Below are 23814 nucleotides of genomic sequence, written 5' to 3'. Positions count from 1 at the left end.
GTATTAGGTTTTGCCCTTTCTCGAAGCTTCTCAGCTTTATAGTTTTTCATTAACTTTGATTCCTCGAAGGCTTTAGCAGCAGCTCTATCGAACACTACGATGCATCGAGGGCAAAACATGACTTCTCTGTCAGCATTCTTTTTCTTAGAAAGAAACTCGATCAGACTATCCCCCTCTTTTAGATAAATTGGTTCTTCATTTTTAGCGAAATTGTCCAACAATTCCTCCAACTTTTCATCCGAGATAGGTTCAACGTTTTCATCTTCATCAATATTCACCTTGACCATGTTGATCCCCATCGAGACTGGTTCTACATACCCAGTATGAGCTGCAAATGGATCAATATCCATTTTCATATCCTTTTCCTCGAAAGCCAAACGACCCTCAGTAATCGCCTTCTCAATCATATCCCTGAAACGTACACAATTATTAGTCCAATGACCATACATGTTATGATACTTACAGAATCTCTTCCCTTTTCTTTGTTCGAATGGAGGAATTTTATGGTTTTTTGGGAGTGCAATCTGTTTATCTTTTAACAAAATATCAAATATTTTATCAGCCTTAGTTACATCAAAACTATATTGCCTAGTTGTACTCCCTTCCACATTATCTCCTGGTTTTAACATTTGGCATTGATATGTAGGACCAAGACGTAATTCGGCTATGTTAACTTCAAAATCCTCACTCAAACCCTCACAATTAGCATCCTCATTGATCTTCGCATTTTCTATATAAGCGACTTTTTCTTTTTGAACAAACCTATCGAACTTCCTTAATTTTTCTTTTTCTAACTTAATTTTCTCGATTCTTCGTATTTTTTCTACTAACTGGGCCATATCTCTTAACTGTTTGTTTACTAATTTTTTTCGAATCGAAAAGTCTAACCCTATAGCTGCAATTTTAACCAATTCATGTTCAGGGATATTCGTATAGCATCGAGATTTCAACTTCCTGAACCTATTCAAATAGTCGTCTAACGTTTCATGATTTTGTCTTTTTATATTCATTAGATCGACTATACTCACTTTTATTTCTTCTCGAAAAAAGTGTTCATGAAAATTTCCTTCCAACTGAGCCCAAGTATTAATCGAATTAGGGGTTAAAGTCGTAAACCAGGTAAAAGCATGCTTAGTCAAAGAACTTGGGAAATATTTCATTTTCAAATATTCATTATTCCCTAAATCTCCACATTCAACTAAGTATCTTACAATATGTTCGACTGTGGACTCATTTAATTCTCCCGCAAATTTAAAAATTTTTGGGATTTTCTCCCCTAGGCAATTCTACTTGAGTTACGTATTCTAGAAAAGCAGACACAAAATAGGGACGTTCATTTCGACCTACCTCGAAATCATGTCTGTTTAGTACCCTTTCTACGACTTGATCTAAATTTTCCTCGAGATTCCTATGAGGTCTACCTAAATTTTGAGGGAAGCCATCATTCCCAACTTGATTCTCCATTTCGTTCAAGTTCGCACTCATGGCTCTCGACGGTTTATTATCTCCCACTTTATCTCCTAGTTTATTTATCAACTCATATAAAGGGATGAGAATAGTATGCATCTGAGTCGACAATAAATTAACCATGTCATGATTACTATGGTCCATTTGTTGTCGAAGGGCTATCATAGCTTGATTACTTATACTAGTGGGGACATAGTTACTTTGTCGAACCAAAGATCCCTCATGACTCGTCCCTACATGTTGATAAGGATCTTGCATGATAAACCCCATCCCATTCGGTCCAGGATTATATCCTTGTGGGGACACATGCATTTGTGGATTTTTCCCTAAATAAGGTAATGGAATCTCGACATGTATAGGTTGAGTGGTTTGCCAATTTGGAGGCATACCCCATGGGTATTCTCGAGTGGCATTCAAAACTTCTTAAGACATGTTTACTTGTCTAGCCACATTCTCAGGTACTATAGGTGGTGGCGTTGCCCCCTTATCAAAATAGTGACATTTTTCACATTAGGATTTGAACTTCTATTTTCTATATCTACTGGAACATCGTTATTTACCTCTCTAGATGTAGACATGGTTCTTCCACTCCTAAGTCTCATAAAACATACCTAAAACTAGTTCAATTATGTTTTCAATTAAACGCGTCCCAGCGGGCGTGCCAATTTGTTTGTGGTGGAATTTGTTTGTGAGTTCTTTTTATTTGAACTAGCACGAAATGATTTCAATTTAGGTATTTTATAATTAAAACTTTCTTAAAAACAGAGTGGCTAATAAGCCTTCGTTTCCAGACTTTCATTAATGATTATTAAGCATAATTATCATGCATGTAAATACTCAAATAAATGGAATGAACAATACATATATTAGCAATACAAATCATTGCCACTTCGCATAATTATCAGGTTACAATATCAGAATTAAACGAACTACGAACTACAAAATTGAAACGAAACTACACTAATCCTAGAAAAAGAAATAAAATGTGGGCAAGAAGTTGTCATACCCAGAAATTCCATGCACGAGAGCCATATGTGCAGGCGGTGAGTGCTTGCTAGTGCAAGTATGATTTTTTCGACCTCTGTGAAGCACTATGCTTCTCATATTTATAGAGCCAGTCGAGAACGGTTCATTTTGTACAGGTCCATCATGGGTGCATAACCGCTATTCACTACGCCAATTACGTGGCTTAAACACAACTTCTCGTAACCGTTCAACCCACGTGATTTTTATTTCTTCGACTTGCTAGCTTAGTAACCACCTTAGTAACTACCCTGTTGTAATGTCCAGGAAATCTCTAGTAACCCCTTTCTATTCTCTAACCTTCGATCTCCCCTCGACTATGCACATTCCTATGGTCCCCCTTACTCTTCGTTTATGGCAAGTACTCTTCTTGATTCCTTTTTCGAGCGAGTTCTGGAAAAGTGAAAGCCTTTTCGAGAGACCCTAACATACCCATAGCTTTACTCCTATTAACTTTTTAACTTTACATTTCCCAGAATGTATTGGTGCCCTTGTTAAGTTGTTATCTTATGTCCGTTTAGAGTTGTTGGGTTTTCTGATTTTTGTTTTAAAAGACAATTTTGGAAACAAAATATGTTTGAATAAAATGAAGTTGAGTTGGCTTTTTATCTAGTTTTAAAATATTTTTTCTTTACCAGGCTTGTGATTCTTCTTCTAATCCACATCCACTGAATGCATGTCTAACCCAAAAATCATTATTGAGCATGCATAACTATTTAAGAGAAAAGCATTCATGATCCAACAATTTTTTTTTATTTTTATAATTATTCATGATAATCTACTTTGGTATCAAAGTTTACGATATTCATACACAGTTCGATCTATTAAGTTACGCTCCATTTAATCCATTAAGCTACACTACACCTCATTGATACAACAAAATCTAATTATTAGAAAGTAAGAAAATCAACTTGAGACAAATATATAGTGACTTTGCTTGGGTAAATTTATATGCAAACACTTATAAGAAAAGAAAAAAAAAAATGAATTGAACTTCTTGGATAAACTAAAATCAACTTATATATTATAGTTTTGATAAAATTAAATTAAAGAATTTCTATAAAAATTAAGTACATAAATTGATTTTAATTCATAAAAATAATTTATTCATTTATTTATTAAGTATTTATCGAAAAGCTTATTCATCCAACTCAATATGAAGTCGTTAATTGTAAAGTAATGTAACCTGGTAAGATCTGTTCATCACTTATGTATGGGATAATAATCATTTCCTGTTGAAATTAAAATTCTAACGATTTTTTCTTTTTTAAAAAGAGAAAAATACACAGAAACTTATGTACACTCGTGTCTGATCCCATCATCATTCTTCTTATCCATACAATGTCTCTCTCTGGTCCCACAAAAATGTGAACACACACACACACACACTCTGTCTCTCTCGTGGAAGTCGCAGCACTCTCCATGGCGACCACAGCGCACTCCCTACCCTTTCCACTTCTCAAACTCAAGCCACCCTCTCTCCCCAAATCACACTTCCGCCGCACGTTCGTTCCCAAGTCCACTTTCAATGCCTCCCCAAAACGCACCGTTTCGTCCACCACCTTCAGTCCCACGTTCCCACTTAACGGAGCCCGCAAAAGCAGACACGTGGCAGCAAAATCCTCCGAAGCCGACACAGGAAGCGCTTCCACTCCCACCTCGCTCGGCCAAACCGTGAGTCTAACTCACTCTCTCCTTCCACGTGTCGCGTTCTCATTGGGCACGTTTGATTGAGCGGGTCTGTGTTTTTCAGGTGTTTGGGGCGCTCCACTTGGCCGTGTCTCTGGGCCTCATTCTGGCGGTGGATAAGTTTCTGAAGAAAGCGTTTGTGGCCGCTGCTATTAAGTTCCCGAGCGCGTTGTTTGGGATGTTCTGCATTTTCTCGGTTCTGGTTATTCTTGACGCCACCGTGCCCGCTGCGGCTACGGCGGTGATGGGGTTCTTCGAGCCGGCGTTTATGTTCATACAGAGATGGCTCCCTCTCTTCTATGTTCCCTCTTTGGTTGTCTTGCCCCTCGCCGTTAAAGACGTTCCCGCTGCCTCTGGCCTCAAAATTGGCCTTATTTTAGGTTCATGCTTCTCTCTACAATAAATGTATCTAGGTTTTGTTCTTGAGTATGTAGTTAAATTAGTCGCTAATTATTGACATGTGTTAATGTGATGATTAGTAAGATGTCAATAATATAGTATGGTTAAATTAGTCCCCGTGTTGGAATTTGCGGACTGATTTGACCTAGGAAGCATTTAATTGACTGATGAAGTGCACCATTTAATTAGTAATGTTCATATTTAGGGACTAATACAGTGACCTGTATATTTTAGGGACTATTTTGATTTTTTAGGGCTCATTATTAGATAGTCTAAGCATTTTTTTTATTAACTTGGTGTGACATTTTAAATTCTCAAGTGACAAATCTGCCAATATCCACCTTTCGTTCTAAAAATCTGCGTTTTTTTTTTTTGTTTTTGTTTTTTGTTTTATAATGAGCCCATGTTGGTGCATGTTAAAAATTGCTGAAATTTTTATTGCTGTTCAGTTGGAGGATGGCTAGCTACACTTTGTGTTGCTGGTTTCACGGCTATAGCAGTAAGAAAAGCTGTGAAAACAGAATTGGTAGAAGCTGAGCCTATGGGAAAGCCTGCTCCGTTTTCTGCCATTGAAGTGTGGACATGGACTGCTGTTCTCCTTACATCATTTGTTTCTGCATTATTTTACCCTACAGCACTGGGTACAAGTGCCAGAACGTGCCTTCCATTTTTGCTTGCTGCAACAGTGTTAGGCTATATTGTTGGCACTGGGTAAATATTTTCCTTTTCACTGCCACATATACACTTTGACAATTGCTTATTCCCTAGTATGGGTTTTCTGATGAAAAACATTTAAAAAACGAAAGTATTCTTATATCTCATTCTAATGCTATTATTAAAATTTTATTAGAAACTAGTATCGTTTTGCAATTTTTATATTTACTATAAATTCAATAATTCTTGCTATTTTTTTTTGTTTTCCAGGTTGCCATCAAATGTGAAGAAGGTCTTCCATCCTATAATTTGCTGTGCATTATCAGCAGATCTGACAGCATTAGCTTTTGGGTATCTTTCCAAGTCAGGGCTTGAACCTGTTCTAGGTATGACTAGAAGATAAGTAGATAACTATTTAATTATTATATTATCTAAGTTTCTGTGAATTTGATTGTTAACTTCAACTACGATAAGGAATTTAAGCTTTAAATTACAAGTTTGAAACTTATTTTGGCTGTATGGTGTGCATAGCTTATGATTTATGATTAAGCATTTGAAGTCTACTGGCATGTTGAGTAATGAGCAGTGAACAGTGAACAGTTCACTGTTCAAATCAGGTTTGTAAAACCTTTTACTAGGACAATGAGGTGTCAAATGACTTTCTGCTAGATTAAGGTAATCTTCTGATAAGCTCAACTGATTTGGTTTGATAATTATAATAAAGTTGTCACTAAAGGGCTCTCTGTTTAATGTAGCCAGAGAGTGATATGGGAATTTATCACAATATACTATGTAATGACACAAAATTTCTATAATTCTTTTATTATTATGTGTGAATATGGGATGAGGAACATTTCATTTTATATTAAGGTCCATTTTAAGATATCATATTATTGGAGTGCTTGGATCACCCTAGTCAACATGGTATATGTAATAGATATAGATCTAATGGAAATGACTTTTAGAGGAAATAGAATAATGTAGGTCAAAGCATAGAACCTAGGACGATATGTGCAACAATCCTATTCCTGCATGAATGCAAAAAGAACCTGTTATGATTAGCCACACAAATTAAGGGGGATGTGATCAGATCATTTTTGGTGTAAAGATATTCTTCAATATGCCTTGTTCTAAAGCAACACCAATTTGTACTTTGGCTCTGAAAGCTACAGATTCATTTATAGGTCATTACTCCTAACTCATGGATTCATGTCATAATTCTTTCACGCAAAATTTCCTGAACTAATCATAATTATAAACTTCTATTAATCCTACCTTTGTTTGATTGACATTCTTAATATACCATAAGTTCTATGTTTGCTTACTCCTAGGCAAGCTTTTCCTTGGAGGGATTTATTATCTAAAATCCTTCTTCCCTTATGGCTTGTTTTTTCTCTTAACCAAACTAATTGTTGCTTTGGCTATTTACTCATCTAGGAGAGAGTTCTGCTCTTCCCTTATTTATCTGCTATTGATCATAGGCTCATAGCTCCCACATGTAATACATCCCTATCATGATACAATTCGTTTTCATGGTGCTTCTCGGATGTAGCTGAAAGCCTGAAACCATTAGCAGACAAAAAGATCTTTTCTACTCAATAGGGAATTATCTTAGTTAAAGCATAATTAGGGATTATAATGTTTTAGCTGTCCAGTTACGTGGAGAGTACACCTTGCATTTGATTCAAATAATTTTTTCTTTTGCTCTGACATGCACAATATGGTTCTTTTCTCTAGTACCCTCTCATGCAATTTTTCTTTTAATTCCATTTCAGCATATTACATCTAGACTTGTTTTTGTTGATTATTCTTTCTACATTCATAGGATATTACCTGACAAAGGCATCCTCTAATCCTGGAGCTGGTGATATTTTAATGGGATTTTTGGGATCTGTTATTCTCTCATTTTCCTTCTCTATGTTCAAGCAAAGAAAGGTAACCATCTAAGTCTCCCATTAAATAAATCATATACTGCTGTAAAAAAATTAAGCAAATGAACAGTGTATTTGCATTACTGGCTATTGCTTTTGATATTTTACAATGTTAGACGAGTTGCAGTCAAACTTATATCCGGGTAATGTTTAATATGTTGAGTACCGAGTAGCTAATAATGTACAGTAGCAGTTCAATAAGTGAGTATGCCAGTACTTCATGTCAATATTTTTTTCTCTCCACACATTAAACCTTGCCAGCCTCCTCAAAATTAAGAGTGTGGATTGCAGACAATAGCTTCCTTTCGAATAATTTGGCTAGCATTCGTAAAACTTGAGTGCAAGCACATAATAACAATATTGTAATATCTTATTTCCATAAAGCTAAGTCACCAGGGATGGGCTAATGAAGAGGGTTTTGGTAGTTTCAGGACGATATAGTTACCTTTCATTGAGCTGAAAATTGTACCAAAGATTTATTGATGCAAGCTTTATTCTGTTTATTTTATTTTATTTTTTTAATCTTGATAGGTAATTTAACTGTTATACTAGAAGCATATCTTTTTATCTGTTGTTTTCTTTAGTTTCTTGCTAAATTAGTGAAGACCTGTGAAAGGTGAATGGAATAGTCATTGGCCTTTATGGAGTTTGATTTTACGTGAATGTGTGTGAATTCAAACTTGAAGAACATAGAGCTATGAACATATCATTTCCATATACACATCTGATGTTCCACTTGGCAGTCATTAACATGATATCTACCCAAATACAAGTCATGGTTTGCAACAATTTTGTTTTGCATCCCAACCATTATATCATTAAGTATTGAATTTTCTATCATTTTCAGCTTGTCAAGAGACACGCAGCTGAGATTTTCACCTCTGTCATCATCTCAACAATATTTTCACTGTACTCAACTGCCCTTGTTGGACGTCTTGTTCAATTAGAACCATCTTTAACTGTGTCCATTCTACCCAGATGTATCACAGTGGCATTGGCCCTCAGCATTGTATCCTTGTTTGACGGTAAATATTATGCCCACACTGCAATCATTTGTCCCCATAATCTTGTCCGCTCTGAAAGTTGATCAGTTACGTTATGGCACAAATCCAGAGGTCATGCAATCTTAATCTGTTTAAAGAATACATTCACACAGGGAAAGAGATGCTAAAACCTTTACATTTTTGTTCGTACACAGTTATAACTTTGAAAATTTCCCTTTGTCTGCAGGTGCCAATTCATCTCTCACAGCAGCTGTGGTTGTATTAACTGGTCTGGTTGGAGCAAATTTTGTGCAAGCGACACTCGATAGACTCAGTTTCCGTGATCCAATTGCTCGGGGAATAGCAACTGCTTCTAGGTATATTCTATGATCAATAGATAGTTCACTTGACCAAAATTTCATTTTCATTGCATTCCATTCTTCTATTACTAGCATAAGTTAAAGGTCACTAACATTAATTTTTCAGTTCTCTACTCCGATAAACAGGGTGGGGATTTTTTTAAGATTCCCATTGTTAGGTTCAACTAAATTTCAAGAATCAATTGCTTATTTTCACCACCTTCACGAGGGAGTTTTTTGAAAACTTAAGCAATTATTTCTCAAAAAATAATCCATACCAAACATGCAATAGTAGTTGGACAACATTTTCTTCATGCATGTATGGCTATTTAGTATTTACTTGCTCTTGACCAAGTATGTTTCACAGTGCCCACGGACTTGGAACAGCAGCTTTGTCTGCCAAGGAGCCTGAGGCTCTCCCATTTTGTGCCATTGCTTATGCTCTAAATGGTATATTTGGATCTATTCTTTGCTCGATTCCAGCTGTCAGACAGAGCTTGCTTGCAATTGTTGGCTGAAATTGTCATTTATCACGACCTGCTGCTATTCATTCCTTCAAATGCCATAATAACTCTCGGTGCTAATCTGATGGTTGCACAAAATGTATAGGGCGATAATCCAGTATCATTGTGCCAAATGTTAATTGTATAGAAAGCGATAATCCATTCATTTATGATTTATTTATATTCTATGACTGCAATTATCTATGTTGTATTTTTATAATCGGAAGGAAATATTACAAAAACAATAATAAGATTCTTGGGACCTTTTACATACTATCTCAATCCTCCACCACTAGACTGAGCTAACTCAAAAGACTATAAAACTCTTGCCTTAGTGTTTAAAATATAATTAATTGTTAATATTTGATGCATGTAAAATACATTTAAGGACAAATGTACTCTATTGTGGGCTGCAATAGTAAGGATAAGAGAACAAATGTCGAGCCTAAAAGACTAAAGGGTAATTACAAGGGTTTAGTTAATTTGCTAAAAAATTATGATACTGAACAATATGTTTGATTTACAAAAAGATCATGAAACAAATACAAATCAAATGAATAAGGGCATGAGAACAACTCTATTTTTTAATTACTCAATAAATAAATGATACAATTTTTTGTCTCAAGTACAAAATACTCGAGAGACAAAAACACCTACCATCATCATTATAATCAATGTTTTTGCACCCCTTATCATGGGAAATTTGTATGTTATGGTTTCTTTTTTCTTGTTTGAGGTTGAACTTGATAAAAGAGGCATAGCCTAGGGTCCTATTAATATGGTTATGATTAGGAGGATCTAAGGGGATTGAGTTCATAATGAGATTAGTGGTCTAAGTTTATCTTGAGCTATAGACTACTAAATATATAAGGCCAATACATTTTTGCAAATTTGTGTATATTTTTCTTTATTTGGGACAAGTACTATAGGGACTTTATTGTAATTTTTTATTGTGTAATTTTTGGGCCTAGGAGGTGTCATTTATTTTTGGGGCATGAATTAATATTTTAATTGAATTTAGTACCTAAATTGAGTACATGTATGCATATGGTGTATTACATTCAAATTTAAATGTTGAGCACATGATAACTCAAAATGAGTCACACTTTCCTTGCTTGTCACATGACATTCTCTCATTGGATAGTCTACATCTTAAATCTAAAAGCACATGACATCACATGGTAATAATGGTAATAAGTTGGATGTGCAAATTTGAATTTGGCTCCTAAACTAACTCTAGTTAAAAAAAATCATGGTTATTTCATAACCTTGGTTGCCTAGCTTGCTCCATAAGCTACCTAGCTCTATTTAAATGATTTTCCCGCTTGTATTCACCACTTTGGAGTTTTATGAGATTCATATTTGGTGAATTCTCTCTCAATTCTCTCTAAAGTCTCTTGAGAGAATTTTCGTCCTTAAGTACCTTCATCAAGAAAACTCTCCTTGTAATAAATACCTCGTTTCTTGCTTATCTCTTTTTCGAAGAGTGGTTCACCTACCTCTCATATCTTCTCCACATTTTCAATTTTCATTTTGTGATTTGAATACATAGAAAGTAACTTGAAGAGCTCGGAAGCATCTTAGCAGAATTCAACCACCGATTCACCATAAGAGTTTAGAATTAACAAAAATTAACAAGTAATAAAAGGTTTCAAAACAAGCTTTATCAATGAAAAAAAATATAATAGTGAATAGGACATGATTGTCATTTATTTGTGTTCTTAATCCTTTTCAATGTTCAATTTCACTTAAAACTTGTATTAACTATCAAATACCAATATTTTCCTATTTTCTATTGATAATCATGATCATGTCATATGATACTCTATTTCAAGTTAACTTCCTATTTGATCATTTAAGAATTTAAAACCCTAAAAAGGCATGGAGAATAGAGGTGATGGAAAACCATATGAAGAATAGTGTTGAGTTCTCCTTAACTTCTTCCTAGCTCCTCCAATCATCACCTATGACTCCAAATGTCAAAGAAATAAAAAAAATATGGATAGGAAAAATAGTGTATGGCATGTCACTTCTAAGTGGAAGACAAGTAAGAAATGATGAATTTGTCACAAAGAGGAATTCCTTGATAAAAGTTCTTAAGAAAAATTTTTTCCAAAGAGAGAACAAGACTTTGAAGAGAGAATTTGAAAACTCAATTCTCATACAAATGCTCAAAGTAGTTCATCCAATATGAGGTTACATACTTACATGTAGATATAGAGTTTCGTAACTTGTGGTGTAAGTTAAACTAATAAAGATTAAATGTAACCAATATTAGGTTAACTTGTACTCAAACTAACTAACTCTAGTTCAAATTTGAAATTTAAATTTGAATTTTCCCTCCCATTTTGGATGCCCAAATATATATCTAGAGTGGCTAATGAGAGTTTGCTCACTGCAAGGTACAAAAGGTGTGATGGAGAATGTTCCAGTAGAAACAAGGGTGTAGAAGCAAGCGTACCAAAAGTGTGACTAATGCTTGGATCATGTGACTTAGTGGGTTTTGTTTGAACTAATGGGAGAGTAATGTGTATGAAGTGGACATCTACTTGGAGATTAATCTCCATTCTCTCATGGTCCAAACAAGTCTAAGAAGCACATATCTCAAATACTAGTTGTACCCCCGCTAAAATTCTAAATACACTCCTAAGGAGAAAATTACAAGAAAATAAATTCTTATATTATTTGACCCAAAAATACAATGTTATAATTAAGAAAATATTTATAAGAAAAAATATATACAAAGAAGAGAAAGGAAATTACTAAAAGTGATCCAAAGCTCAACATGAACTCAAAACTTCTTCCTTCAAGCCTAGTTGAATCCTCTTAGGTCCTTTTGAATTGACCCTATTGTAGACCCCTAAAATTGTCCGGGTCGGAAATAAAGCTTGAAGACTCTCGAAGACTAAAGGAAAGTCAGCCGGAAGGACTCCTGGAAGACCCTGGAAGACCCTAGGATGATTATCTGTAGGTTTAGAGGTCTTAGAGTAGCAAAAAATAAGAAAGTGGAGGGAATGAAGCCCAATACGGCCTCCCAAGAGTTCAGTACGGCCGTATTGAACATTTTAAACTACAATACGGCCGCACTGAACTCAATACGGCCGTATTGAAGTTCAATACGGCTGCATTGAACTCAATACGGCTGCACTGAACTTCAATACGGCCGTATTGAGGTTTTTGAACTTCAATACGGCCGTATTGAATTCAATACGGCCGTATTGTAGTTCAAAACTTCAATACGGACCGTATTGACCCCCAGAAACCGTATTGAGCCTCTTCCCTATAAATATGACGTCAATGGGACGTCATTTCACACTTTCACACTGAGTTTTAACCCTCTTCTTGAGTATTCTGGGTTTTTTTGAGCAGTGTTCTGCCTAGAAATCACTCGGAGAGTTGATCCGACAAAGTTCTCGAGTTCTGAGCTTTTTGCTTGAGTCTCGAACTGAGTCGAAGGGAAATCCTCCGGATTTCCATAGTTAAAATTTTCTAGGAGGGAGCGAGCGGGCTTGTAGAGCGAGGGAACGCCAAAAAGCTTCCCAGTTTTACTTGAATATAAAAGCACGCTTCAAAGGTTTCTTCTTAAGACCTTCCTTTTACTGCTTTCTGTGTGTATATTTAACTGTCATCATGTAGATAGTTAAGTTATAATTGTTTAGAATAAATAGGGGTAATTTAGTAATTTCGCACTATTATTTTTAGAAATAATCTGTCATAGGGAACCCGAAAGGGGCGCTGTGGGGTGCTAACACCTTCCCCACGCGTAACCGACTCCCTTACCCGACTCTGGTTGTCATGGCCGAAGTCGATTTTTGAATCGATTGCCTTAAACTTCTTTTTCCAATGTTTTGAGTAAAACATTGGTGGCGACTCCATGAACCCTTCCTTTTTATGAAAACCGCTAATCCATGGAGGGTCCCGCTTGGGATTAACATGGATTGGTGAGCCTTTTAATAAAATTGCTCGTTTGACAAGGTCTCAGTTTGAGAATAAGTCATTCTAGCAATCCATATTTTTAATAAAGGAGTCCAACCATCCTTCGCGAATGCCGAAAGCCCGTTTCGGGCCGGTGGCGACAGATGGCGACTCCGCTGGGGAAGCCTCGAGAGTCAGTCCCATTTAGTGACAGATTATTTTTAACAAATAATAGTTAAAATTACTTTATTACCCCTCACTTGTATGATAACATGTTTATCTATTTGGCTTTAATAACTGTTGTATTTTTAAATTTACGCAATTGTTTGAAATAAAAACTGCACACAAACCTTTGCACACAACAGTTCCCTCTATACCCGGGGGCATGAGTGATTAACCATAGGGAGTGGATGTTAGTACGGCCGGTTGTCGAATGGGTCTATAGGTGCCCGTAGACCGTTGTCGGAAAACATCACTCAAGGTGATAACCATGAACTTGAGTCCGACGGTGCGTTGGAGCTTTCCATCGACCTACGATGAGAGGAATTGGGTCCCTATAATGGGGGCACCTTGGGGGCCTTGGACTGGTGAGAACAGTTAGAACCACCTTGAATATGCACCATTTCTGCAGGATACCCCTACCTCGTGATTCGCTCGTGACTGTTCGTGGATGAGTGAATTGTTTGTGTAAATGCTTATGTGCAATTGTTTGTGCATTAATAATAAACCTCGTGATAAGGTCTAAAGAATAATCCCCATGCATGAAAATGTCATGACATGAGAGGAAAAACCAATGTGTGAAAATATAATAAAAGTAAGGAGCATAGGCATCATTACCAATAATACCTCATGCATCCTCATCAATTATTCATTTTAGGATCACCAATACCCTCTCGATGTGAGTAAAAGGGACCCATGACTATTGAGATTCTCCGTTGGGGAGAGATCATAGGCTAGGGAGGGTGATAAACCTTCATCTTAAAAAGGCAGCGCCTTAAAGATGGAGTCTTATCAAGCTCACATCGAGAGCGTATTCATACCATGAATAAACTAATTAGAATAAAACATTCATTTTAGAAAGTGGCTGGTCATCTCTCTGTCCTCACACGCGCGCAGAAAATCAAGAAGATGGAAGCGCTGGAGGACCAAAATAAGAAGCTTACAGCCGAGCTCTCACAACTCAAAGAACAAATGGCGCAAATGATGGAACTCATGCGTCACCATAATGTACATGGGTCTCACCACAGTGACCATGAGTCCCATCATCATGAGGAGGAGGAACATGAGGAAGAACCTCCACGAGCTGTACCCCTTGGGGCGGGGATCATGATTAAAGAGCCCGAGGTTTCAAAGGAACAATTCCATGCTCTTGAGGATCGGCTAAGGGTTATGGAGGGGCATGATTTTGACATCAAAGATGCCGCCGACATGTGCTTGGTGAGGGACATCCAATTCCCTCCCAAATTTAAAGTGCCAGATTTCCCAAAATATGTGGGATCGACTTGCCCTAAGAGTCATCTCACCATGTACTGCCGAAAGATGGCTGCATATGCCACAAACGAAAAGCTCTTGATCCACTGCTTCCAAGAGAGCTTGGCTGATACCGCGCTCAACTGGTATATGCAGCTAGATGGAAATCTAGTACACACATGGAGGCAGTTGGCCGACGCCTTTCTCAAGCGCTACAAATACAACATCGACCTAACACCCGATAGGTCAGATCTTCAAGCCTTGAGTAAAAAGAATGATGAATCTTTCAAGGCGTACGCCCAACGATGGAGGGAGTTGGCGGCATAGATAGAGCCCCCGCTGTCGGATAAGGAGACGGTGTCCTTATTCATCAACTCGTTGACTGGTCCCTATTACGATAAAATGATAGGGAACACAACGACACTCTTCTCAGACATCATCACCATTGGGGAGAGAGTGGAACAAGGACTTAAAAGTGGGAAGCTGGCTAAGCCTTCCCAATCATATGAAGCTAAGAAGGCCTTCGGGAAGAAGAAAGAGGGAGGAGTCAATGCTATAACCATACCCTCGGCTACTTTCACTTCGAAGTCAGGAAGATCGCAATTCACCCCTGTGAAGAAGTTTGATAAACTTCCGACCACTTATAGCGATCTCCTGCCGAAGCTAGTAGAAGCCAAACTTCTAGCTCATGTTCCACCAAGGAAGATCGACCCACCTTACCCCGATTGGTACAAGCCACAAGACAAATGTTTATACCATTCGGGGGCACCAGGGCATTCAACAGAGAAATGCCTAGCTCTCAAATACAAGGTCCAAAACCTTATTGATGCCGGGTGGGTCACCTTCGATTCGACAGCGCCCGACGTGAGCAAGAATCCTCTGCCAAAGCAGGAGTAGAGAGAAGAACAAGCCACGATAGGGCCCCTTCATTTTTCTCTTTTAGGGACTCATGATCAGTACCCGAGATCATGAGAACCTTTTCATGTAAATAAGGGTTTTTGTACAGTTTTAATACATATCAATAAAGAGGCATTTTTCACATTACTCTTTTTTTTGTTCTTTTCTCTCTTTCCTCATTAACATTAATAATTCTAAACCTAAACAGAACCAATAAAATAATTATGTCTGTAATTGTTCGCTCTGACCGAGATCCAAAGTTGAGGACGAATGGGTTGAGTTGGACAGTGATGAGGAGACCATCTCTCCGGATCTGCAAAGACTGCTAGATCAAGAAACTCGTCTACTCCAACCGTGTCAAGAGAAATTGGAGACCGTGAATTTGGGGCAGGGCCGAGAGATAAAAGAGGTCAATATTGGGACCCATATCAGTGATGAAATAAGGACACATGTTTCCACTATGATTATAATAAAATCATTCTTCATTGCTTCTTTTCTTGCTTATAATAAAATTCTAAACCACATCATTTTTAACCCTGTTTGAATAAACATAAATGAGGTTAAAATCATCTTAATAATAATAAACCCACATCATTTTTATGTGGAAGTGTGTGTGACAACTTGGAGCACCTTCCCTTGGCCTTGACAAGTGCCATCATGGGTAAAAAGAAATCTTTCAAAATAAAAGAAGCTCGGCAGGAAACTCAAAAAGGGGGACTGCGCAAAAATAAGAGCAAAAGACCCGCTAGGAATCCCACAAAAGGGTGACCTAGGCAAAAGTTAGGGTTACAGAAATGAACAAAAACAAAAGTCCGCTAAAACACCACAAAAGGGTGTTTTAGGCAAAAATAAGGACAATCTAAAAACAAAAGAAATCCATGATGGTACCATGAACCGAATTCAAAAAGAAAGGTTCAAGAGAAGCTATCCAAGTTGTCAAAATCACAAAAACAAAGATTTTCTTAACTTCATAAGTGTTTAATCAAACAAGCCTAAACACATAAGCCTACCTTGGCCAAACATTCTTACAAAAACCATTTTTGAAAAATAAATCCCCTCTAAAACACAAACTTCAGAATAAAAATATCTTTCCCTTCTTTTCTCTCTTGTCCCAAAAGATTTTAGAATAATCTAGTGGAAGCATGGAGAAATAAATCATCACTGATAATGGATCTAATCTGAACAATAAAATGGTGGAAGAACTGTGCCAAGAATTCAAGATCCAACACCGCAACTCTTCCCCATATCGGCCAAAGATGAATGGGGAAGTCGAGGCAACCAATAAGAACATCAAGAAAATAGGGCAAATGATGGTTGCCTCATTTAAAGACTGGCACGAAATGTTACCCTTCGCTCTTCATGGTTATAGGACTTCAGTACGCACATCTACAGGAGCTACTCCATTCTCCCTCGTCTATGGGATGGAGGCAGTTCTACCCGTCGAAGTCAAGATACCTTCTCTAAGGGTAATTATGGAAGCAAAACTTTCCGAGGAAGAATGGGTTCAAAGCCGGTATGACCAGTTGAACCTCATTGAAGAAAAATGGCTGAACGCCATATGCCATGGTCAAGCCTATCAGAGGAAGACCAAAAAGGCTTTTGACAAGAAAGTCCACCCTCGAGTCTACCATGAGGGAGAGTTGGTAATGAAGAAATTGCTACCAACTCGAAAGGACAAAACCGGAAAGTGGGCCCCAAATCACGGAGGACCATACGTGGTAAAACGAGCCTTCTCAGGAGGAGCATTGATCCTCACAGACATGGATGGAAAAGAACTTCGATACCCAGTCAACGCTGACGTGGTAAAGAAGTACTATGCTTGAAAACGTTGCTTGCATAGGCCCGCTAGGATGAAAACCCAAAAAGGGCGTCCTAGGCAAAAGTTAGGGCAAAACAAAAAGCCCGCCAGTACAAGGGTACTAGGCAAAACAAAGGCAAAATTATCCCCGCTAGGATACGTCCTAGGCAAAAGTTAGGGGCAAAAGAATAAGATGTAAAAGCAAAGCAAGCAACGGTCACTTGAATCGAAAACCGAAAGGCGGTTCAAGTGATTATCTTCTAGAAGCAAGCGTCTTGCAGCATCTACGCTCCTGGCTCAGGCATCTCACCCGAAGCAACTAGGAGAATGTAAAGAGCAACAATTACAGATATAATTGTTAAGCCCAATGTATATAGCCTACCCTGGCCAGCCATTCTTCAGAAAATCCTTCTGTATATCTTTCTGTAAAAACACTTGTGAATATCAATAAAATATCTATTCATTTTCTCTTCTCTCTTGACCATGTGATTATGCCTCTAAAATTGGTATTTCTAAAAAAATTGTATGAAATTCCTTAATAATCGGTCAATAAAGAAAATTGGAGGGGTTCCTATAAAATCCATAATCTCCTGCATAAAAGGCTCACAAAAATATTCCCTCACGTCGATGACAGAAATTCCTCCAAGAAAAGGAGGATAGGGAGAGCCATTCATTTTTCTAAAAACATTAAATAATAAAACTTGCATTTGTGCATCACACACATTAGTTGCACATTCAAAGACCTTATCATGAGGCAATTGCATAAAATAGAAAAAATAGAAAATTGCTTGTGTATGACAGCAGTCAACAAAAGCCGAAAACGAAAAAAGGCAAGGATACAAACAATACTCCTTAGTTTGTACAGAATAATTGAGCCTGGAGAGGCTTGCTGAAAAAATACTTCCTCAGAATAATTAAGCCTAGAGAAGCTTGCAGAAACAATACTCTCTCACCATACAGAATAACTGAGCCTGGAGAGGCTTGCCGAAATAATACTCTCTCAGAAATAACTGAGCCTGGAGAGGCTCGCCGAAATAATACTCTCACAGAATAATTGAGCCTGGAGAGGCTCGCCGAAATAATACTCTCTCAGAATAACTGAGCCTGAAGAGGCTTGCCAAAATAATACTCCTCAGAGACATTTCTGTACAGAAAAAGCCAAAATCAACAAAAAAGGCAAAAACACAGAAAAAGCCAAAATCAACAAAAAGGCAAAATACAGAAAATCCAACAAATTATACAGAATAACTGAGCCTGGAGAGGCTTGCCAAAATAATACTCTCCAAAAAGACATCTCAGCTTGCATTCTTAGGCTGAACAAAAAACCAATTCATCATGCAGAATAACTGAGCCTGGAGAGGCTTGCCGAAATAATACTCCTTCAGAATAACTGAGCCTGGAGAGGCTTGCTGAAATAATACTCTCTCAGAATAATTGAGCCTGGAGAGGCTTGCCGAAACAATACTCCCTCTTAAAATAATTGAGCCTGGAGAGGCTTGCTGAAATAATACTCCCCAACTGTACAGAATAAATGAGCCTGGAGAGGCTCGCCGAAATAATACTCCCCAGAGATATCTCAGCTTCCACTCACGGGCCAAATTCCCCAGTAAAAGCTATCAAAGCAAGATCGTCAAATTCCCCAACGGAAGCATGATCCAAACAAAATATCCAAGTCAAAGGACTTAGACTTCCTCAGTGGAAGATAGCTTTCCAACTCAAACGAAGAGTGAAGCTAAGCCTGAAGAGGCTTTCTAAATAATACTCTGGGATACATAAGATCCCCAAATCCCCAGTCGCCTACTCAAGAGGCATTCCTACAAAAAGGAAAAAAATCAAAAGATCAATAATCATTCCCCAAGTGGAATCCGGCTCTTGGCCAAACATCAAGCGTCAAGATGATCTGCCTAACAGAAGAGGCTAATCACAATCAATGACAAAATCCCCCAGCGGATAACAGCCTACACAGAGGCGACAAAACCAGAAAAACAAAAAGAGTCACCCGAATAAGGATAACCGGGATACTCCACCATCGTCGAAAAGACGTCAGCCAATCATAAGGCACCGCTCATCTCAGAAAGAGCATCTTCGTGTCTACACCCCAGGGAAACAGAAATTCCTCAATGGGCACCAACTATGCAAAGGAAAGTTGGGACACAAGAACCTATGAGTAACTGCACATCCCCTAGACGGATCCCTGCGTTATCCAGCCCTCAGTGGCACAAAAATCAAAAACAATCGTCAAAGCAGCATCGTGGACTGTGGAGACAAAATCAAAATCAACATCCAAAATCCCCCAGTGGATAATAGCCTACACAGAGGCTACAAAAATCAGAAAAATCAAAGAGAGACACCCGAATAAGGATAACCGGGATACTCCACTTACGTCAAAAGGACGTCAGCCAAACATAAGGCATCGCTCAAATCAAGAAGAGCATCTGTGTCTACACCCCAAGGAGTCAGAAATTCCCCATGGGTACCAACTATGCAAATGCAAGTTGGGGCACAAGAACCTATGAATGAATGCACATCCCCTAGACGGATCCCTGCGTTATCCAGCCCTCAGTGGCACAAAATCAGAAAAACGTCGAAGCAGCATAGTGGACTGTGGAGACAAAAAAAAAATCATCTCAGATCCCTGGAGAGGGTAAACTCGCATTGCCGAAGTGATCAGAAGACACGGACGCAGACCCTGGAGAGGGCAAACTCAGTTGCCTAGGTCATCAGAGACCAAACAAAGTCTGGAGAGACGGTACTCAAACAAAGTCTGGAGAGACGGTACTCAAACAAAGTCTGGAGAGACGGTACTCAAACAAAGTCTGGAGAGACGATACTCAAACAAGGTCTGGAGAGACGGTACTCAAACAAGGTCTGGAGAGACGGTACTCAAACAAGGTCTGGAGAGACGGTACTCAAACAAGGTCTGGAGAGACGATACTCAAACAAGGTCTGGAGAGACGGTACTCAAACAAGGTCTGGAGAGACGGTACTCAAACAAGGTCTGGAGAGACGGTACTCAAACAAGGTCTGGAGAGACGGTACTCAAACAAGGTCTGGAGAGACGGTACTCAAACAAGGTCTGGAGAGACGGTACTCAAACAAGGTCTGGAGAGACGGTACTCAAACAAGGTCTGGAGAGACGGTACTCAAACAAGGTCTGGAGAGACGGTACTCAAACAAGGTCTGGAGAGACGGTACTCAAACAAAGTCTGGAGAGACGGTACTCAATCAAAGTCTGGAGAGACGGTACTCAAAGTCTGGAGAGACGATACTCAAAGTCTGGAGAGACAGTACTCAAGGTCTGGAGAGACAATACTCAACCATCAGCGTCGTCAGAGGCACGTTGGTGTTCAACTTCCGGCTCGGGCGTCGAGTGAAGTTGACCCTGGAGAGGCTAAACTTAGCTACCGAGGTTGTCAGAAGCGCCGAGGTATGCAACAACCTGGAGAGGTTACTCAACAATTTTCCACCGGAAGACGCTACAAGTCAGAAGGTTGGCACATCACCCGGACAATTGGGTCAACTCCTTTACTTGTCAGCCGGTACACCAAAAGGCCGTCCGACTAAGTAAAGGGGGGGCAGCTGTAGACCCCTAAAATTGTCCGGGTCGGAAATAAAGCTTGAAGACTCTCGAAGACTAAAGGAAAGTCAGCCGGAAGGACTCCTGGAAGACCCTGGAAGACCCTAGGATGATTATCTGTAGGTTTAGAGGTCTTAGAGTAGCAAAAAATAAGAAAGTGGAGGGAATGAAGCCCAATACGGCCTCCCAAGAGTTCAGTACGGCCGTATTGAACATTTTAAACTACAATACGGCCGCACTGAACTCAATACGGCCGTATTGAAGTTCAATACGGCTGCATTGAACTCAATACGGCTGCACTGAACTTCAATACGGCCGTATTGAGGTTTTTGAACTTCAATACGGCCGTATTGAATTCAATACGGCCGTATTGTAGTTCAAAACTTCAATACGGACCGTATTGACCCCCAGAAACTGTATTGAGCCTCTTCCCTATAAATATGACGTCAATGGGACGTCATTTCACACTTTCACACTGAGTTTTAACCCTCTTCTTGAGTATTCTGGGTTTTTTTGAGCAGTGCTCTGCCTAGAAATCACTCGGAGAGTTGATCCGACAAAGTTCTCGAGTTCTGAGCTTTTTGCTTGAGTCTCGAACTGAGTCGAAGGGAAATCCTCCGGATTTCCATAGTTAAAATTTTCTAGGAGGGAGCGAGCGGGCTTGTAGAGCGAGGGAACGCCAAAAAGCTTCCCAGTTTTACTTGAATATAAAAGCACGCTTCAAAGGTTTCTTCTTAAGACCTTCCTTTTACTGCTTTCTGTGTGTATATTTAACTGTCATCATGTAGATAGTTAAGTTATAATTGTTTAGAATAAATAGGGGTAATTTAGTAATTTCGCACTATTATTTTTAGAAATAATCTGTCATAGGGAACCCGAAAGGGGCGCTGTGGGGTGCTAACACCTTCCCCACGCGTAACCGACTCCCTTACCCGACTCTGGTTGTCATGGCCGAAGTCGATTTTTGAATCGATTGCCTTAAACTTCTTTTTCCAATGTTTTGAGTAAAACATTGGTGGCGACTCCATGAACCCTTCCTTTTTATGAAAACCGCTAATCCATGGAGGGTCCCGCTTGGGATTAACATGGATTGGTGAGCCTTTTAATAAAATTGCTCGTTTGACAAGGTCTCAGTTTGAGAATAAGTCATTCTAGCAATCCATATTTTTAATAAAGGAGTCCAACCATCCTTCGCGAATGCCGAAAGCCCGTTTCGGGCCGGTGGCGACACCTATGTCATCATCCCTTCCCCCTTCAAAAGGATTTGTTCTCAAATCTTGAGCATATTCTTCTTCCTTAACACCTACAAAAGAAAGTATTTCACAAGCATTAGAAATATTTTTTTCTTGAAAAACAAAGCGCCTTATCTTAGGTATCACCTTTATATAGGAAATGGGTTTATCCTTGAGAATTTTTATTTTCTTGGGGTTCTTTTGAACCTCTTTTATTCTATCTAAACTCAAATTACATCTTTTTATTTTCTTTAAAGCAAGTTTTTCACTAACATCTAAAAAGACTTGCCTTGTGTGTCCTATGTGATCATCTAGAGTCTGAAAAACTAAACTATTTACAACTAACTTTCCTTACCTTCCGAAATAGTGAAGTGAATTAGGTTCACTATAACTAAGAAAATTCTTAGGAACAAAGTGTTGAGATTCATGGATGGTGAATCAAGTTCTGAAGGTTTTGATGATAACAAAGGTCATGAATGAACAAAGGAGAATATATGAAGACCATGAATGAATAAACAAATGTAATAGGAGTAGTTTATGTGCTCTTATGTGTTGAGTTGCTTTGTTGGTCAATTTTATGTTCTATGCATGTTTGTACTTTATGCATGAGTTAAGTCTTAATTCTAATTGTCTAAGAGTGAGTATGATGATGATTAAAAGTAACTTGGAAAGGTTCTGAATGTGTGAAATCGAATTTTGAGAACTAACTCAAAATAATCGATTATTACTAACTATAATCAATTATTTCTGCTCTGTTTTTCAATAGATTGAGAAACCTTGCTGTAATAATCGATTATCCCGTGAAATAATCGATTATTCTATTCTTGAATGATTTCCAGAAATACTGAAAAAAAAAATAATCGATTATCCTTAAAAATAATTGATTATTTGAGTCTGAAAAACATTATAAAAAAGGTTCTCACATTCAGAAACTTAAGAGAGAAGAAAAATTGAAAAGATAGAGTATACTTTTGATCTTCTTAGAGAGTTTTCTTTGTGAAACCAAGAAGTAAAACACTTTGTGAAATGTTTTGAGAAAAATCATCATCATCACTACATTCTTGGAAAAAGGAATTAAGATTGGTCAAGAATTCACAATCTGATTTGTTCAGTTTCTAGGTGAATTCGTTCCTTAAATATTTTTTTGTATTGTGGTAAAAATCTTGAGTAGGTTTCTCAAGTGGTAAGGAATTCTTGTAGTGGGTTTCTACAAGAAGTGCTTTCTTGGGTGCAAGAAAGGGTTTATCTTGTGTGTTGAAGTGTATGCATGTGTGGTATGCTTGTAAAACTTCTTCATTGAGATAGTGGAACAAATCTTGATCAGGTTATGAGGACTGGATGTAGGTCATATGTGGAGTGACTGAATCAGGATAAAACACTTTGCACTTTTCTCTCATCCTTATCTTTTATATTGAACAATCTTTAATTGAATGTTAAAATGGCTGGTCATGATTAATATGCTTGTATGAGTAAAATGGTTTAAATTGGAACATAAGCACTGCATGTTAATCTGTTCTTAAATTGATTCAATAAAGAATCAAGAAATCATATAGGAGTCATTCCCATATACTAAGAGGTTCAATATACTTCATTGGAAATTAGTTTTAGAAAAGTTTTAAAGAAATTAAGATCCTTAAACTCTGATAAATTTTTTAAGTGTCATTAAATCCGATTCACCCCCCTCTTGGATTGAGCCATTCTTTTCTAACACAAAGAATTATCCCCAAGATTGGAAGGCCTGGAAAAGAACGTTGAATTATTGGTTATATGTGGGATACTTGAAAATGGCTCCACAAGAAGTTATTTTCAAAAAGGGAAATATGATGTCTATCTGTCAACAAAGCAACTCCCACACCTAACTTAGATGCATGATATTGTAACTCAAAAGTTTTAGAAATGTTTGGTAGGACTAAAACA

General features: G+C 38.1%; 1 protein-coding gene across 1 annotated transcript; it reads left to right on the top strand.

Moving 5' to 3' along the window:
- Positions 1-3831: 3831 nt before the first annotated feature.
- Positions 3832-9284, top strand: LOC109791989 (plastidal glycolate/glycerate translocator 1, chloroplastic). Its single transcript, XM_020351363.3, has 8 exons — positions 3832-4164; positions 4244-4559; positions 5028-5289; positions 5503-5618; positions 7058-7167; positions 8011-8188; positions 8394-8523; positions 8873-9284. The coding sequence occupies exons 1-8, from the start codon at positions 3913-3915 to the stop codon at positions 9021-9023; spliced, it is 1515 nt and encodes a 504-aa protein (XP_020206952.1). The 5' UTR covers positions 3832-3912; the 3' UTR covers positions 9024-9284.
- The last annotated feature ends 14530 nt before the right edge of the window (positions 9285-23814 follow it).

The sequence above is a fragment of the Cajanus cajan genome, chromosome 5 (genome assembly GCF_000230855.2).
Source record: "Cajanus cajan strain Asha chromosome 5, NIPB_CcT2T_4, whole genome shotgun sequence".
In the NCBI taxonomy this organism is placed as follows: Eukaryota; Viridiplantae; Streptophyta; class Magnoliopsida; order Fabales; family Fabaceae; genus Cajanus; species Cajanus cajan.
Note: the sequence above shows the minus strand (reverse complement) of the source record. Positions and strands in the feature narration are given on the sequence as shown.